The 19,080-nt window shown below is 46.0% G+C and overlaps 3 protein-coding genes across 3 annotated transcripts in view; 1 reads left to right on the top strand and 2 right to left on the bottom strand.

Moving 5' to 3' along the window:
- LOC308577526 (perilipin-3-like) overlaps nt 1–19,080 on the bottom strand; it is a 183,509-nt gene that overhangs the window by 23,451 nt on the left and 140,978 nt on the right. The window lies entirely within an intron of this gene.
- ARRDC5 (arrestin domain containing 5) lies at nt 3,421–7,890 on the bottom strand. The gene is made up of 3 exons (XM_081177996.1): nt 7,578–7,890; nt 5,829–6,037; nt 3,421–4,025 (listed from the first exon to the last, which is right to left on the bottom strand). Exons 1-3 carry the CDS (start codon nt 7,825–7,827, stop codon nt 3,543–3,545), a joined length of 942 nt encoding a protein of 313 aa, XP_081034122.1. The 5' UTR covers nt 7,828–7,890; the 3' UTR covers nt 3,421–3,542.
- Nucleotides 14,161–19,080, top strand: part of UHRF1 (ubiquitin like with PHD and ring finger domains 1) — a 33,028-nt gene continuing 28,108 nt past the window's right edge. The window contains exon 1 of the mRNA XM_081177701.1: nt 14,161–14,453. The gene's annotated coding sequence lies outside the window, so the exon portion shown is untranslated. The remainder of the gene's footprint in view (nt 14,454–19,080) is intronic.

Genomic DNA, 19,080 nt, shown 5'->3' with positions numbered 1-19,080 from the left:
GGTTACATATGCTTCAGGTTACATACGCTTCAGGTTACAGACTCCGCTAACCCAGAAATATTACCTCAGGTTAAGAACTTTGCTTCAGGATGAGAACAGAAATCGTGCTCCGGTGGTGCGGCAGCAGCGGGAAGCCCCATTAGCTAAAGTGGTGCTTCAGGCTAAGAACAGTTTCAGGTTAAGAACGGACCTCCGGAACGAATTAAGTACTTAACCAGAGGTACCACTGTATCTTAACATATTTGACTAAATAATCTTTGAATTTCTTCCATTCGTCTTGGTACTCCTCCTCCTTCTGGCCGCGGACTCTTCCGGTCAGGTCGGCTAGCTCCGAAAAATCCATCATCTTCATTGAAAAGAAAATGATTTGTTAGCCGCCCTGAGCCCGGCTTCGGCTGGGGAGGGCGGGATATAAATAAAATTTATTATTATTATTATTTCTTGTTCTATTCGAACTAACAGGGCTAGAGAAAAAAGGCGGCTGTGCTTGCTCCTCTGTTCCCTCAGAAGATGAGACCTCTCATCTTCAGGTGTGTGTGTGTGTGTGAGAGAGAGAGAGAGAGAGAGATGGACAGACAGACAGAGACAGGTAGAGGCAGGGAATTGAGCAGTCCCAGATTGGTCAACTCATGCAAACCCCACTTCTGAAAGCTGAGATTCACCCAAAGCTCCAACATATATGGGCAGCTGCAGATGAAAGTGAAGGGAGAGTTGAAAGCACACAGCCCCCCTTATTCCTATGTGTTAAAGGTGCTGGGAACCATAGTTCTCTGAGGGGCAAATAACAGCTTCCAGGGATCTGTTTATGTGTCAAGAGGTATGCTTTACTGTAAAAAAAAAAAAAGGGTAAAGGACCCCTGGACGGTTAAGTCCAGTCAAAGGCGACTATGGGGTTGCGGCGCTCATCTTGCTTTCAGGCCAAGGGAGCTGGCGTTTGTCCACAGACAGCTTTCTGGGTCATGTGGCCAGCAGGACTAAACCGCTTCTGGTGCAATGGGACCCCGTGACGGAAACCAGAGTGCACAGAAATACTGTTTACCTTCCTGCCACAGTGGTACCTGTTTATCTACTTGTGCTGGTGTGCTTTCAAACTGCTAGGTTGGGACAGAGCAACACGAGCTCACCCCGTTGCGGGGATTCGAACCGCTGACCTTCTGATTGGCAAGCCCAAGAGGCTCAGGGGTTTAGACCACAGCGCCACCCGCATCCCCTCTTTATGGTGTGTTTGCAGCCCTTGATTTGAGGCGGGGGGGGGGGTCACCAACGATCAACCTCAGAACCCTGTTGTCAGTGGTGAGAAAATCTCCTCTGTTACAATGATCACCTTTTATTTAACAAAATGCTGCATGATTGTGAACAAACAAACAAAACCTCTAAGCTGTTTAGAAAAATATAAAGAAAATGTTAAAATCATTGATAAGAATCCAGCTGAAAAATAGGTACAGTGGTGCCTCGCAAGACGAAATTAATTCGTTCCGCGAGTTTTTTCGTCTAGCGAATTTTTTGTCTTGCGAAGCACGGTGTCAGGAAAGTTTTGGAAAAGCTTCAAAAATCACCAAAAACCTCAAAAAAGGCTACCACACCACGTTCTATGAGTTGCTCCTCGAAGTCAAGTCGCAACTGTATTAACGGTGTTAAGAAAAAGGAAACAAACTTGCAAAAAACGTAAGACGTTTTCATCTTGCAAAGCAAGCCCATAGGGAAATTCGTCTTGCGAAGCAGCTCAAAAAGCGCAAAACCCTTTCATCTAGCGAGTTTTTCGTCTTGCGAGGCATTCGTCTTGCGGGGCACCACTGTACTTAAAATCATTGAAAAGATCATTTAACGTCAAAAGCAGCTAAAAAAGAGATAAAGCACATCTGGATAAGCTTGCCTAAATGAAACAAAAAAGGTTTTATGCAGGGTGCTGAAAAAGTAAACAACTGATTTCTTACGAGTGTGGGTGGAAGGGAGGTGCAGTTATAATTCGTGCTTCGAGGATGGCCAGATATGGGGTGGAGCATCAAAAGGATGGATAATGTTGGCCACCAACTTGGATGGCTTTAAAAAGGTTTGGACACATTCTTGGCAGATACACCTGTCAATTGCTGCTGGCCACAATCACCACATTCTCTTTCCACCATCAGAGGAAGTAATGTCCTGAATTCCTGTTTCTGGGAATCACAAGTTTGGGTTCTGCTTGTGGGCTTCCAATTGGAACATCTGGTTGGCCACTGTGAGAACAGGATGCTGGACTAGGTGGGCTAATAATAATAATAATAATAATAATAATAATAATAATAATAATAATAATATATTTATACTCTGCCCATCTGGCTGGGTTTCCCCAGCCACTCTTTGTGGCTCCAATATTAAACACGATAAAACATCAAACATTAAAAACTTCCCTAAACGGGGCTACCTTCAGATGTCTTCTAAAAGTCAGACAGTTGTTTATTTCCTTGACATCTGGTAGGAAGGCGTTCCACAGGGTGGGTGCCACCACCGAGAAGGCCCTCTGCCTGGTTCCCTGTAACCTTGCAATGAGGGAACTGCCAGAAGGCCCTCAGGGCTGAACTTGTGTCCGGCTGAACGATGGGGGTGGAGACGCTCCTTCAGGTATACTGGACCGAGGCCATTTAGGGCTTTAAAGGTCAGCATCAACACTTTGAATTGTGCTCAGAGACGTACTGGGAGCCAATGTAGGTCTTTCAGGACCGGTGTTATATGGTCTCGGCGGCCGCCCCCAGTCACCAGTCTAGCTGCCGCATTTTGGATTGGTTGTAGTTTCCGGGTCACCTTCAAAGGGAGCCCCACGTAGAGCGCATTGCAGTAGTCCAAGTGGCAAGCAACCAGAGCACGCACCACTATGGCGAGACAGTCTGATCATTAGGCTGATCCAGAAGGCTCCTCTTATATTCTTATGCTTGCAAAATGATTTCTTTCTACCCTGACTTTTGGACCTCAAAGAGGCTCCTGAGGCAGCTGATGCTCCCCCAAAACAAACAGACATAAATCTCACTATTTACATATATTTGTGTGTGTAAAAGGTAAAGGGACCCCTGGCCATTAGGTCCAGTCGTGGCCAACTCTGGGGTTGCAGCGCTTATCTTGCTTTATTGGCCGAGGGAGCCGGCATACAGCTTCCGGGTCATGCGGCCAGCATGACTAAGCCGCTTCTGGCGAACCAGAGCAGCGCACGGAAACGCCATTTACCTTCTCGCCGGAGCGGTGCCTATTTATCTACTTGCACTTTGACGTGCTTTCGAACTGCTAGGTTGGCAGGAGCAGGGACAGAGCAACGGGAGCTCACCCCGTCGCGGGGATTCGAACCGCCGACCTTCTGATTGGCAAGTCCTAGGCTCTGTGGTTTAACCCACAGCGCCACCCACGTCCCCAATGTGTCATTTTCTTAGAAGCCAAGAGCAGAACCAGAAAGGGTCATGAAAACGTAAACATAAACTTTAATTCACCTGGGTGGTTCCAAAAACTATGAACATCTCTTGGTAAAAGGAGTCTCTGGAGTGGTGGAGCCATGATCCTTCGCCCTAACACTCTTTGGATTATTCCTGAACATCTGCGATTTCATTCCGGATAATGATGGGGATCTTGGCCACCAAGGTGCTCATGCTCCAGGGGAAGTGGACGGTGGCCGTCAACTCGTACCCGACATCCATGATGTCGTCGGACTTCCATGAGCTGCTGACGGACATGACTTTGGGCAGGGAGAGGGTGCTGTTGATCTTGGTGGCCTCGCAGGGGGACCCTTTCCCGATGTGAGACTCCAGCCGCATCATCTCCTCCCGCTGCTCCAAAGTGCGCTTCTCGGCCCGGAGGTTGAAGGCCTTGTAGAGGACCACGGTGTGCAGGGCAAAGACCACTTTCTTGATGGACTTCCCCGTCCGGTTGGTGATCTCCGTCGTGAAAGTGATGTCATCTCCTGGCCCGTAGATGTTTTTGCCAAGGGAGAGGCGCAGGGTGATGGGGGAGCTCTTGAAGCAGCAGTTGTACAGAAGGGCCTTCTCGACTTCCACCACCAAGGGGAACTTCAAAGCCATCGGGCAGCGGGAGAAAAGGGGATGCAAACACCGGGTGAATGTAAGAAACAGAAGAATTTCCTTGTCACTGAAGCAGGCCGCGGCCAAATCACCCATCATCCATCTAACCCAGGCTTCCTCAACCCCGGCCCTCCAGATGTTTTTGGCCTACAATTCCCATGATCCCTAGCTAGCAGGACCAGCGGTCAGGGATGATGGGAATTGTAGTCTCAAAACATCTGGAGGGCCGAGGTTAAGGAAGCGTGATCTAATCTATCTCATGTTTGTTACGCATTTTGAGCACCTCCTGAGAGACCGTAACCACATTCTGCATGATGGTTCCTGAGATCAATGAGATTTTAGCTCATGTTGGGATATCCCTGGGCACCCCTTTGAATCAAATGGCAGGCTGAACCTTTCAAAACTGTGCTGGTTTTAACCAAACCTTGCACGATGGTTCTTTGAGATTGTTGAAATATATACCAAAAATCCATTTGAGTCGTGTGACTCAAATTGAGTCTACTAGACCCATTTTTTCTAAAGCGAGGTGGACAAAAGTCGCTTCTGGAGCTATCCCCCCAAAATGTAGGTCCACTACAGAGCATAAATGAAACTTATTCATATCAAATACAACATTAAAACTTCAGCAGTGTTCTGTAGTGGTTAGTGTGTCACACTAGGACCTGGGAAAGACCAGGGTTGAGTCTTCACTCATAGGGTGACTTTGGCCTGGTCACTGGTCACTCTCAGTATAACCTATTATACAAGGTTGCTGTGAAGATAAAATGATGGGGATCTGGACAACTGTGCATGCCACCTTAAATTCCTTGGAGAAAAGGTAGGATATGAAACAATAATACAGTGGCACCTTGGTTTAAGAACAGCTTAGTTTATGAACAACTTGGATTAAGAACGCTACAAACCTGGAAGTAGGTGTTTTGGTTTGTGAACTTTGCCTTGGAAGCGGAACATGTTCTGCTTCCTGTTGAGTGTGTTCCATTGGTAAACTGAGTCCCCTGCTGCTATGTGAAAGCACACCTTGGTTTAAGAATGCTTTGGTTTAAGAACGGACTTCCGGAACGGATTACCGGTAAGTTCATAAACCAAGGTGCCACTGTAGTAGTAGTAGTAATAATAATAATAATAATAATAATAATAATAATAATAATAATACAGTCGTACCTTGGAAGTCGAACAGAATCAGTTCCGGAAGTCCGTTTGACTTCCAAAATGTTCGTAAACCAAAGCGTGGCTTCTGATTGGCTGCAGGAAGCTCCTGCACTCAATCAGAAGCTGAGGAAGCCCCTTCGGATGTTCAGCTTCAAAAAAAAATACCGTATTTCTCCGTCTATAGGACACCCCCATGTATAAGACGCCCCCTATTTTGGGGGACTCATATTTAAGAAAATGGGGGGAGATGGCGCCCCATGTATAAGAGGCCCCCGTATTTTTTTTACTATTTTTTTGGGGGGGGAACCTAGTCTTACACATGGAAAAATACGGTAGTTTGCAAACAGGAACACTCACTTCCGGGTTTGCGGCATTCGGGAGCCGAAACGTTTGAGAAGCAAGCTGTTCGAAAACCAAGGCACGACTATAATAATAATAATAATAATGGACTTCGAAATTTTAGAAGATTTGTGGTGTCCGTGGATAGCGGAAAAACGGAATTTGGCCAAGCTGAAGAAGGGAAGGGAGGATTCAGTCGTAGACCCATAGAACGGTTGCGTTGGAAGGAATCCCCATGGGCTCATGTTGTCCAGCTCTCCTGCAATGCAACTCGCTTTGAACCCACAGCTCTGAGAGACTGACCTCCGATATGACAACGTCCTGCCTGAAGACGGAGATCCCTTGAACCAGTAGGTACTTCTTCTGCTTCCGGAGAATAAGCTCCCTCGTTGCGCAGACGCCTTGGAGGAAGTAGCTGATTCGTCCGACCCGGCTAGTGAAGGTGGAGGGGATCCTGGGAGGCAAGACGAAGTGGAAATCAAAAGGGTGGACACCCGGACCCAGCCAGTTCCCTGCAGGCCAAAAAGAAATTCTTCTCACTTTCTCTTCGTTTTCTCTGGTTGGAGCTCTTTGTGACGTGTGAGCCCTGGGAAGCCACTGGCTTGAAATTGCCCCTGTGAGGACTAGGCTAGAGCAATATTCGGATCCTTCTGCGCTCTATCACTGAGCTACAGCCTCTCCCCTAAAATTAAAGTAAGGTTCCAGTCCTCATTGTTCTGAATACAAATAGACAGAGCTAGGCCCCTGGTCCAGCTAGCTCAGTATTGTCTAGCCCATGGGAGACTGTAGCCCATTAACTTGCAATCAAGTTAATTCTTAACTTGCAATCAAGCTAACTTGCAATCAAGTTAATTCGACACACCTTCTTTTACACACTTATTTTGGTTCTGCCTGGAGGCCAAGGTGCTCATTTTGTGAAAGATACTAGGGAACTTGTTATGATGACTCCTTGGCTATAATGGCTCTCTTCCTGTGCTCAGAGGCCCTCTTGCGTTCATTATCAGGTCCTGCAATCCACATCTGGGGAGGGAAGTCTCGTTTTCAAACCTGGGCCTTGTTTATTTAAAAAAAATAAATTGCTGGCATCTGTCTTGAGATAACAGCAGAGTGCACCTCTGGGGCTGGAGAATCATAGCGCCTGCTGTGGCTGCAGAGATAGGCAACTTGTAACTGCAGCTTCCTGAGTTGCTTTTGCAGGGAGTTGGGCTAGATTAAAGGTAAAGGTAAATGACACCTGGACGGTTAGGTCCAGTCTCAAATGATTCTGGAGTTGTAGTGTTCATCTCGCTTTACAGGCTGAGGGAGCTGGCGTTTGTCCACAGACAGCTTCTGGGCCATGTGGCCAGCATGACTAAGCCACTTCTGGTGAACCAGAGCAGTTTACCTTCCCGCCGGAGTGGTACCTATTTATCTACTTGCACTTTGACGTGCTTTCAAACTGCCAAGTTGGCAGGAGCAGGTACCGGGCAACGGGAGCTCACCCTGTCGCGGGGATGCGAACCGCCAACCTTCTGATCGGTAAGCTCTAGGCTCTGTGGTTTAGACCACGGCGATACCCACGTGATTAGAGGCTAGTTTAGAGGTTCCCAAAATGATTTGGCCTACCGCCCCCTTTTCAGAAAAAAAAATAATTGTTCAGCACACACACACACACCCCAGAAATCTATTGCGACTGAACAACTTTGTTCTCGTTTATGTATTTATATCTCTACCTGTGTCCTACGACATAGTAAAGAAAGAATGCAAGAGGATGTCATGTACATTTTTCAATTACATGTTAAAAGAATATGGTTCTCTATGAATATAACCCTTGCAGTTTGGTGCCCTGCCTAGAATATTATATAGTAGATCTGACCCATAATTGACAGTGTCCATCAGACAAATAAAATATTGTAGAACCCTTTAAACCTGTAACTGAGGTAAGAATAGCCAGCATTTTAATTGTAAACAGTATGGTATGGTCTCAATTTTTTTTACTATTAAGATCTGTCTCCCCATTTTTTGTGCACAAATAAAAGGTTTAAGCAGCAACAGACAATCCTCTTTCCTCACGCTCTATCTTGAAAGTTTTTGTCTTGTGGACGTAATCTGCCTTGTTGACGCAGGTCCCGGGCTGGCTGTAGTCCTTCTCGACGTCGGTCTCTTCGATCCACTCAAGGTAGCCCCTTCCGATCAGCTCGACTTTCACCAGGGGGTCCACCAGGGTGCTGTGGAGGCTGAGAACCAGTTGCCCTTCCACCACCGAGCCGGCTACGTACACATCCTTCGGAATCACCAGCTCGATAGACTTCACCACCGACATGGGTGGCCCAGAAGGAGCTCCGGAGACTGTTCCCTCCGATGTCTAGAATCCCTGCAAGGGCTGCGTTGGATGATGTCAAAAGGGCTTGTGATGTCACAACAGTGTGTTTCAAGAAAGAGCAGCTCCTTGCAGAGGGAATGTTAGAATTCCTGCTCTGTGATTGCAGTCATGGGATTGTTGTCTTTCACATGACGGTATATGTTTTGACTCCACAGAGTGGGAAGTTACGGAGACAGGATGTTTGTGTTACTGTGTTCCGTGAAGTGGGACTATTGTCCTCTGTCCTTTTTTTCTTTGCTGTCTGATGCTAGAGAGAGAGGGAGCCATGTTGCAGTGCTCCGTGTGTGTTTATATGTAAATAAAGTAGATTAGCCAAAATGCTGACTTGCTGAGGTCTGTCACGCAAGTTGCGAAGACTCTGCGGATCCCTAAGTGTACCGATGTCTGTTGGCATTGGTCGCTGTGATGTTCAGGCAGAAGCAAGCTTATGAAGCTCCTGAACGATCGACCAGGAGGGAGAGAACATGCCAGTCCGGCATGTGTATCTGCCAGGGTCCTACTTGAGTGTAGGCTGAACTCCTGACAGGGAACCCAATGGCGACACCATTTAAAGCCCTTGAATAGTCAAGTTACTTGGTATGGGGAGTTATGGGTTATTAGGGGAGGGGAGTACCTCTGGCTACTACAAGAGACACCACTTGCCGACAAAGGTCCATGTAATCAAAGCTATGGTTTTCCCAGTAGTGATGTATGGAAGTGAGAGCTGGACCATAAAGAAGGCTGATCGCTGAAGAATTGATGCTTTTGAATTCTGGTGCTGGAGAAGACTCTTGAGAATCCCATGGACTGCAAGAAGATCAAACCTATCCATTCTGAAGGAACAGGTAGGTAGCCATGTTGGTCTGTTGTCGAATAATTATAAGGTGCTGGTAGCACCTTAGAGACCAACTAAGTTTGTTATCGGTATGAGCTTTTGTGTGCATGCACACTTCTTCAGATACTGATTTCCTTCATTCTGAAGGAAATCAGCCCTGAGTGCTCACTGGAAGGACCGATCCTGAAGCTGAGACTCCAAGACTTTGGCCACCTCATGAGAAGAGAAGACTCTCTGGAAAAGACCCTGATGTTGGGAAAGATGGAGGGCACAAGGAGAAGGGGACGACAGAGGACGAGATGGTGGGGCAGTGTTCTTGAAGCTACCAGCATGAGTTTGACCCAACTGCGGGAGGCAGTGGAAGACAGGAGTGCCTGGTGTGCTCTGGTCCAGGGGGTCACGAAGAGTCGGACACGACTAAACGACGAAAAAACAAAAACAAGTACCTCTGGCAAGGGACAAGGTTTTAAGGTCCTATTAGATTCAGCAGGGCTTACTCTCAGGTAAGTGCAGTTGGGGCTGCAGCCTTTGTGACCCAAGTTTTGGGTCCTTTTTAGGTTCAGGATGTCACTGCTTTACACCCCCCCCACCCCACAATATTTGAAAACGTCATCTTTGTACTTAAACACAAATTGGCCGGGAACGTCATTCTCTGTGTCCTTATCAATTTATTAAAAGAACAACAAACTGGTGGTTGCTTTAACTTTTTGATATGTGGTGATTTGAGTCATGAGGATGAATTAGAAGAACTGCTGAGTCTTGGATGAGTCTTGCTTTGGAATTGAGGACTACATTAGACTTTCTTCTGCCTTTTCATTTTATTTTGTTCTAAGGGCTTATTAGAGATATTGTGTAAGTGTGGTGTCCACTCCCTAAAAAAACAGTCAAGGTTGACAACTCTGGGAAACTGTGTGTGTGTGTGTGTGTGTGTGTGTGTGTGTGTGTGCCAGAGAGATCTGTGCACCACGGCGCCGGATATGCTTAAGACGGCCCTGGCTAACGCAGTGGTTTGACTTAACCCCTGGAGGCAGAATCCATTGTCTCTTGATGGATGCCAACAATGGGTTACCTTTCTGACCCGCCAAATCCTTCCACCCCATGAATCCAAAGCACACCTGAAGTGCTACTTAAATATACCTTCTTGAAGAAACCAGAGGCCTTTCTCTTGGGCATGGTCGACCAGTTGGTGTTAAAAAAGGATAGAACTTTTTTTATGTACGCTACAACAGCAGCAAGAATACTCATCGCAAAGTATTGGAAGATGCAAGACTTGCCCACTTTGGAAGAATGGCAGATGAAGCTGATTGACTGTATGGGACTGGCAGAAATGACTGGCAGCATCCGTGACCAGGGAGAAGAGTCGGCAGAAGAAGATTGTAAAAAATTTAAGGACTATCTACAAAAATAATGTAAAATTAAGGAATGTTGAATGATGTTGGATTGAAATTAAGTGGTTTCTAGCTGTAATGGTACAAAGGAATATGATAAAATGGTTTTCTTTTTATAAGTAAGAATTTAAGGTTATAATAACCTAAGATGTTGGAGAGAAAATAAGGTGTTTTCTTGTTTTTCTTTTTTTTTAAAGCTGTAATGCTTTGAGATATGGATTTGCTGCACAAATAATTTGAACTGGATATGCAAGAAGGGGAGGTATGAGGAGGTCAGGGAAATATGTTATGAGAAAATAAGTTGTGAAATTTATGTGTTTTTAACTTTTTTATGTTTGCTTTTTTCTTTTTGTTTGCAAAAAATTGGAAACTTTAATAAATATCTTTTTTTTTTAAAAAAAAGCACACCTGAAGTGCATAGCTCCCCTGCAAAGAACCTTGGGAAGTCTGTTAAAGGTGCTTGGGATTGTAGCATTGCTGGGGGTAAACTACAATTTCCAGGATTCTTAGCACAGTAGAAATGTTTTTTAAATATATAGCGTGGGTGTGACCAGGGGCGCCGACTTATAAAAAACATTGGGGGAGCCCGTGAAAACTCATGAATAATAAATAAGCTCATGAATATGCAGATAAAGTGGCGCCGCCTCCTCGTGAGCGAATAGGGGAGAGCGTGCTGCGCCTATTAATCAGCTCCGAAGGAAATTGGGTGGAGCTTTTGCTCGGGAGGGAGGGCAGGAGGCATGCAGCCCGACCCTGTGCATTTTGGGCTGGGGGAGGGGCGGTGATGGCGCTCTGCTGGAGGGGCGCCCGAGATTATTGGGGGGGCAGAGCCCCCCCAAACGAATTTTTGAGGGGGCTCGGGCCCCCTCAGGCCCCATGGAGTCGGCGCCTATGGGTGTGACATTTCTGGGATTTTAAGTTCAGCTTCACAGGTTTTGTTCTCTGTGCGAGACATGAGACAGGAACCTCATACTCAGGACACCGCAGTTCTATATAATAAATCCCCAGTAGACCACGCGGGTGGCACCGTGGTCTAAACCACTGTGCCTCTTGGGCTTGCTGATCAGAAGGTCGGCGGTTCGAATCCCCGCGACGGGGTGAGCTCCTGTTGCTCGGTCCCAGCTCCTGCCAACCTAGCAGTTCGAAAGCACGTCAAAGTGCAAGTAGATAAGTAGGTACCTCTGCTGCGGGAAGGTAAACGGCGTTTCCGTGCGCTGCTCTGGTTCGCCAGAAGCGGCTTAGTCATGCTGGCCACATGACCTGGAAGTTGTACACCAGCTCCCTTGCCCAATAAAGCGAGATGAGAGCCGCAACTGCAGTCATCTGCGACTGGACCTAATGGTCAGGGGTCCCTTTACCTTTAGAGATCCATCGTCTTTTTCTCTTTTTTGCTCAACAAAATTGTTCCAGTATTTCCAGTGTGGCAACAAAGAAAATCAAAGAGCCTCACAGTGCCTTTTAAGAGACTTGTTATTTATCAGTGATAATTAAATATTTGACAAATGGTGGTTATTCCTGAGATGATTGTATTAACCCCTGTAGTGATGTGTGCAGGCTTTTAACACTTAATTTTACACTGGTCTTTGTTATAAGAAGTAAATGTGTTCTGATGCAAGCTTTTGCAGGCTGGAGGACCCAAGATGCATGAAAAGTTAACAAACTGCCAGGAATGAAGGGGGAGATAAGAATGCTAATTGGCAATGAATGCAAAAAGCACAGTCCACGACAATTAAATTAGGGCTTAAACTTTTACAAAATTAGCACAGTGACTCCTCATATCAGCAATTGTGCTGATAACAGCAATCAGCATTGCTGAGTAAATTTAATAATAATAATAGATTTAAGACTTTCAGTAATGCCTTTGCCTCTCTTCAAAATCCTGAATGAATACAATTGGGACATGTTTGACTCTTTCAGCAGTTTCACTCTTTGATATGATTATGGTAGTCAAGATAACATTGGAAGGATAATACTGGAAGACCAAAAGGCCTCTATGCAAATTAAATGATGGGATTTAGCCATTTTGAGCAAGTCAGCATGCTTAATTAGGGTGTAGCAAGGCAGTCTGAAGTCTATAGGTTTGACATAAAGCAGAACATTTTAAAACTTTGCTGGCATGCTAGACAAAACAAGATATTTAGAAATATCTTCCCATTGTGGTTGTATTAGGGTGCATTGAATTTTTCAGCTTTCAAATTCCAAAAAATGAGGGGTGCCAAAAAGTTGTAACATGACTTGGGAACTGTTACGGAAGGGGGGGGGGCATGTCTTCTTCACTACAATATATTTGCTCAATTTCTCTAGGACTCCATCACCCCTCCCCTGTCCTCCATAATCTCTCAAGTAATCCAGTCACAATCACTCTGCCAAACCCTTCCTCCAGGCGATGCCAGGTGACAGACTATGCAAACATGGACCATTGCCTTCTCAGGATGTGCTTATCTGCGCATATCTCCAGCTCTCTGCATATTCACCCCTCCCTCCTCCATATGTTAATCTGTGTAACCCAACCTCTTCTTAATGTATTCATGATGTAACTGGGATGTATTTTGCACTGTATTCTGGGATATGGAGGGAAATTTCAAAAGTTCATGTCACCCCTTTCTCTGGGTTCAATCTCGCCTTGAACCTGTTGCGCAATAAACTTGGACCTTCTGCCGTTTGCTCCTGTGTCCGGCTGAGCTCATTTTCTTCCGCAGGGACCCACGGACTTAGTCCGATGAGCTGGGTGGCAGAGTAACCCCGCACCCAGATTTTAGCCGTAACAGGAACTTTGGTTACATTAATATACAGTAATTTAGTTTTGCCTGGTAAGTAAAATGTGGGTAAAATTGCACAGAAATAATTAAAAATGATTGCCAAGTAACTGCAGTTACATATTATTATTTAGCATTGCCTGACATTTTCACAGGGTAAAATTAAAATTCTTTGGTTTCCCGGAAACAGTTTATGTGCTTCTTCATCAAATGTAGACTTACTAGGCTAAACATTGTTCAGTCACAAAAACAGCAGCAGATTTGAATTCTTCACTCCCAAAATCATATTTTTTAAGACCCCTCATTGAAGAAATTTGAAGAAATTCACCTGTTAAAATGACACACACTATTTTGTATTTTTTAATGGTTTCCCCACCAGTTCATCTCTGTTAGGGCTCTGTGTGTGTTTCAGCTTTTAATGAAAAAAGAAAAGTGAGGAAACTTGACCTAAAGGACTGATCAAAAGCAACCAGGTAAGATGTGGGTGGCGCTGTGGGTTAAACCACGGAGCCTAGGACTTGCGGATCAGAAGGTCGGTGGTTTGAATCCCCGTGACAGGGTGAGCTCCCGTCGCTCGGTCCCTCCTCCTGCCAACCTAGCAGTTCGAAAGCACGTCAACGTGCAAGTAGATAAATAGGTACCACTCCGGTGGGAAGGTAAACGGCGTTTCTGTGCGCTGCTCTGGTTCGCCAGAAGCGGCTTAGTCATGCTGGCCACATGACCCGGAAGCTGTATGCCGGCTCCCTCAGCCAATAAAGCGAGATGAGCGCGGCAACCCCAGAGTCGGCCACGACTGGACCTAATGGTCAGGGGTCCAATTCCCAGCACACCTAATAATACAATTCCAAATATTATTTGGGAGAAGACTTCTGCTTCAAATGGGTGGTGTTTTCACAGTTCCAGAAAACGCAAATTTGATAAATTCATTGTTAAATGCAAACTAAATTAACTTTTGCACATCCCTACTCAAAAGTAACTGCCATTGAACTGAACGCTGCTTACGCCCAGGTAAGTGAGTAGAGGGTTTGCAACCTCATGAGGCGAAAGCAAAACAGCTTCCAGAGCTGGGGTGACCAAGTCAAGCTGAACGTTTTAAGCAATCTCTTGATCAGTCGGTGTCTGAGCTATTATTCGTCGCGCACGCGCACTCAACCCTCCGAGCGGCAAGCCGGAATGGCCAGTGAGCCGGGATGAAGCCACGCCCACTTCCTCCCAGTTCCCGCCACCGCCGACCAATCAGGAGGCTCCGAACGGCCCACAGCAACTTTCCCCGCCAAACTCTAAAGACTGGAGGCGTAAAAAAGGAGCATTTTGCGCGGGCTGCTCCAGTTGCGGGGGACCTTTCGCTTCCAGCTTTTTTATAGACACTCACATATATATACATATAAAATATATACAATATAATATGCATAATATTGCCACGTGAGATCTATACCTGGATCAAACGGAAGCATTTGGGATTAAGTGATACAGTTTTATTTTTTTTATTAATTTTTCCATCGGAGGAAGGGGAAAAGGCGCGCTTTCCCCGTCTTCGGATTTGCAAAGAAGCAGAGCCGAGAGAAAGAGAGAGAAGTTTTATTTTTTTTAAAAAGACAAGCAAACCAGGTGAGTGCCCTTTTTAAGACAGAAATCCGAAAAGCAACTGTGGACCGTGTGGTGGATCTCAAGGCGATCTGCCCCCAGGTAAGTGTTTGCGGGGTGGGTCGGCTGCCAGCGTGGTGGGGGGTGCTGGAATTCCCCCCCCGTCACCCTCAAAGTCAGGGTGTATATCGAATAGCGGGAAAATAAGTTGCAATTTTCTGTTAACCTTCATATACTGTTAATATACTGTTCATTGTTTAAGCAGAGTACATTCTGCCCTTCCAAGTCTACTCAGTTAAGCCTGTTACAGATAGGTAGCCGTGTTGGTCTGCCATAGTCAAAATAAAAAATTTTCTTCCAGTAGCACCTTAAAGACCAACTAAGTTAGTTCTTGGTATGAGCTTTCGTGTGCATGCACACTTCTTCAGATACTGAAGAATACCTATCTGAAGAATACTGAAGAATACTTCAGATACCTATCTGAAGAAGTGTGCATGCACACGAAAGCTCATACCAAGAACTAACTTAGTTGGTCTTTAAGGTGCTACTGGAAGAAAAATTTTTATTTTCAGTTAAGCCTGATGGACTTAACTGCCAGATCGTTGTAGGGGAAGGGCTGCAGCGGTGGGTGGCTGACCACACAATTTTTAAAAACTGCCACACAGATTCATGAAACATACCCTGGAGTACGAGCATTCATTGCAATGAATGGGAAGGGGGGGGGAAAACATTTATAGACCTATACACGGACTTCCATGTCATCCCTGTGGCGTGGTGCAGAGCGAAAACCTCTGCAGGCAGGCATGGCCAAACTTGGCCCTCCAGCTGTTTGGGAACTACAACTCCCATCATCCCTAGCTAATAGGACCAGTGGTCAGGGATGATGGGAATTGTAGTCCTCAAACAGGTGGAGGGCCAAGTTTGGCCATGCCTTCAGGTGGGAAAGGACGTCCCAATTAGGTTTACTGGGGTTTGCTCCCAAGTAGCATAGCATCAGTAGTATTATTAATGTGGGGTAATGGCCAATGTCAAGGGACACGGGTGGCGCTGTGGGTTAAACCACAGAGCCTAGGGCTTGCCAATCAGAAGGTCGGCGGTTCGAATCCCCACAATGGGGTGAGCTCCCGTTTCTCAGTCCCTGCTCCTGCCCACCTAGCAGTTCGAAAGCACGTCAAAAGTGCAAGTAGATAAATAGGTACCACTCCAGCGGGAAGGTAAACGGTGTTTCCGTGCGCTGCTCTGGTTCGCCAGAAGTGGCTTAGTCATGCTGGCCACATGACCCAGAAAAACTGTCTGCAGAGAAACGCCGGTTCCCTCGGCCAATAAAGCGAGATGAGCGCCTCAACCCCAGTGGCTAGAAATCCCACTGAAATTGACATGGTCAAGGTTTGCTCTGCTCCACCTCGGATTTAGCACAGGCTTACTCAACCTCAGCCCTCCAGATGTTTTTGGCCTACAACTCCCATCACCCCTAGCTAACAGGACCAGTGGTCAAGGATTATGGGAACTGCAGTTTCAAAACATCTGGAGGGCAGGTTGTGGGAGCCTGTTTTAGCAGAAACAAGCAGCTTCCGGGTGTGTGACTGTTTCCAGCCTGTTGCACAACAGTCTTGCTCCCCCTTGAAAATTTTAAGTTTTTGAGAAGTATGTTTCATTGAGTTCAATGGGACTTATTCCTAAGAAAACGGGTGCATTGGTTAGTAAGGGCCATTGAATTCAACTGGATTTCCTTCTGCTTAGGCATGCAAAGGATCGCATATTGAGAAGTCGATGAACTTGCCTAACTTTGGTCCATTTGCTTCAATGGGTTCCCGGCTGAATGCAGCTCATCTTTTTTTAATATATTATATCTTTGGCTAAATGGGGAGAGTAGTTGCACTAAGAATCAATTCCATATGAAGAATATCTCCAGGAAATGAAAATAAATACAGTGCGGCTGAGAAAATCAGCTATAATGAATTTAAAAAGGAGGAATCAAAGGTTGAAATAAGCTTTGCATACATAAGGTTCCATGTTCAGGTCCCAAGTTCCGCCCTCAGCATCTCCCAGCAGAGCTGGACAATCTTGGAGCGCTTCTGCCGGTTAGTGTAGACAGCACTGAGTTAGATAGGCCCAATGGATTGTCTTTTCCTGTGGTCCCTTTCAATGTGGCTTGCCCCATTTAACTCACTGGGGGTTTTCTCTTGCATAGCCATGTGCAGGATTGTGCTGCTGTTTAGAGAAAGGCTTTTGTGGACTGCATTAGACAAAGGTTTTGGGGTGTGTGTGGTGTTGGGCCAAAAATGTGCCGTTGCGCTCCAGTTGCACAAATGCCTGCCAAGGCAGCTCTATCTCCTGTCCTCCTTGCATCTGGTTTCTGTGTTAGGGAAACCCTTTGGGCAGGCATAGGCAAACTCGGCCCTCCAGATGTTTTGGGACTGCAACTGTTCCATATCTGCTATTGGGTCCCCGGAGCACAGCTTCACACGAAGTGGCAGCCAACCTTGCAGGATCCAACAGGATTTATTTGAAATGCATATGCAGAACAAAGGTACAGAGCGATAAGCTCGCAATCTGCACACCCCAGTCAGGGTGCGCCCACTTTTTATAGACTATACAAAAAAAAACAGAGAGTGAGACTTTCCATTCTTATCCAATCAGGCTTTGTTTGTCTGCCTGCTTATGGCCTTGCCCGTCTTGTAACAGTGGCTTTGATAACAGCATGCTGGAATTTCTGTTTCTGAGGCCCTTCACCATCATCCCTGACCACTGGTCCTGTTAGCCTAGGGATGATGGGATTTGTAGTCCCAAATCATCTGGAGGGCCGAGTTTGCCTATGCCTGGCTTGGAACCCAGGGAGTTGAATGCCAGCCCTCTATGCCCCTGTTTCTGGCCCTTGGAATGCTCCCCAAGTCATACTCCTTTTCCAGGCAGTTCCATGTCCTTTTGTCTGGCTGGGATGTGCTCTGATCATGCCTTTTTTCTTGCCATGATGGGGAGACATAGGGGTGTGTTTGTGCAAACCACTTGCCTTTTTTGTGCTCTCTGCTGTACAAAACAAGGCTCACATCTGTGGCGCTCTGCCCTCTTTAGCCCCCGTCAGCCACTTGCATGCAGTAGGCTTTCCCAGAGGGAATGTGCCCCTTGTGTTGATACAAGGCTCCCTAGAGCATGGTTTGAACTAAGGCAGGCATAAGCAAACTTTGGCCCTCCAGATGTTTGAGACTACAATTCCCATCATCCCTGACCACTGGTCCTGTTAGCTAGGGATGATGGGAATTGTAGTCCCAAGCATCTGGAGGGCTGGAGTTTGCCTATGTCTGAACTAAGGGGTGGGAGTCAGTCCTACTCTGACTAGAAGCCATTGGAGTTAACTTTTATATATATATATATATATATATATATATATATATATATATATATATATATATATATATAATTTTTTAGTAACCACCAAAACACAAACAGTGAACCCCCCCCCCAGGTGGCTGATACATTGGGTACCCATAATAACATATTCAAATCAACCATATGTACAATTCTATATACCTTAACACTCCTCCTTCCACAAGGTTGATTTTTAACATTTTAATTGCCTCAATTTGTTCAAACCTGCTCAAATCATTCAATATCGTCTCAAACCAATCCTCCTCTTTCTCACTGACCTTAAACGCTTTCATTCTATGTATCTTCACAGTTAAGTATTCTAAAATTATATTATTCAGTTTTTTCCTCCATTTGGTTCACCCCTAGCTCTTACCCATTGGAGTTAACTTAGCTTTATTTTCTTTTGGTGGGTCTGTTCTGAGTAGGGCATAATTGAATACAACCCATTGAATACCCCCAGGCTGAGGGTGGCTTTGAAAGGAATATGAGTATTCAAAGAATTGTAGTGCTGGCAGGGACACTAAGGGTCATCTAGTCCAACCCCATGCAATGGATAGGGGGGAAACAGCAGGAAAGGGCTGATTGCACTCATGGGTTGCTTGTGAGTTTCTCAGGACACAGCTGCAGTTGGTGAACATTTTAGAATCGTTTTCCTTGTGGTCCTCCAGGCATTGCTAAGCTGCAAACTCCCACCCTCAACCCCAACTTCTGGGGATTGCAGTCCCCACACCTGGCCCACTTGGCAGGGCTGTTGTGAAGATAAAATGGGAGCTCCTTAGAGGGAATGGCAAGAGACCAAACCTTTTCCAGCCCAGGTTGCCATTGAAACGGTGTGAGCAATGCCGCCTGTGTTGTTGTTTCTTGCAGGAAAGTGAGAAAGGGATTTCTAAAGCTTATTTTTTTTGTTTTGGTCATGGAGCAATCGGGCCTGTCCCTATTTATAGACAACTGCGCTTTGGTGGGGCTTGCAGACAAACTGATGCTTTTTGCGGTTTTCCAACTGCAGGCTGTAACAGGAGGAAGTGCAATTAAGCAGCTTCCAGAACATGAAGGTGGCAAGCTTGCAAATCTGCTTCAGCCTTCGCCACCATGCTGGCTGGGGGCTCATGGGAGTTGTAGTCCAACCAGGAGGTTGGTAGAGGCTGAACTGGTTGTTCCAGAAGTGGAGAGGGTGTTCTCCTCCACTCCTCCACCTTCTGACCTTTGCAGTAATATCTTGGGGGATATTTTGTTTAGGTTAAAGGTAAAGGGACCCCTGACAGTTAAGTCCAGTTGCGAACGACTC

The sequence above is a fragment of the Podarcis bocagei genome (assembly GCF_964188305.1).
Source record: "Podarcis bocagei genome assembly, chromosome: 18".
In the NCBI taxonomy this organism is placed as follows: Eukaryota; Metazoa; Chordata; class Lepidosauria; order Squamata; family Lacertidae; genus Podarcis; species Podarcis bocagei.
This window is presented reverse-complemented; position numbering and strand designations above follow the sequence as displayed.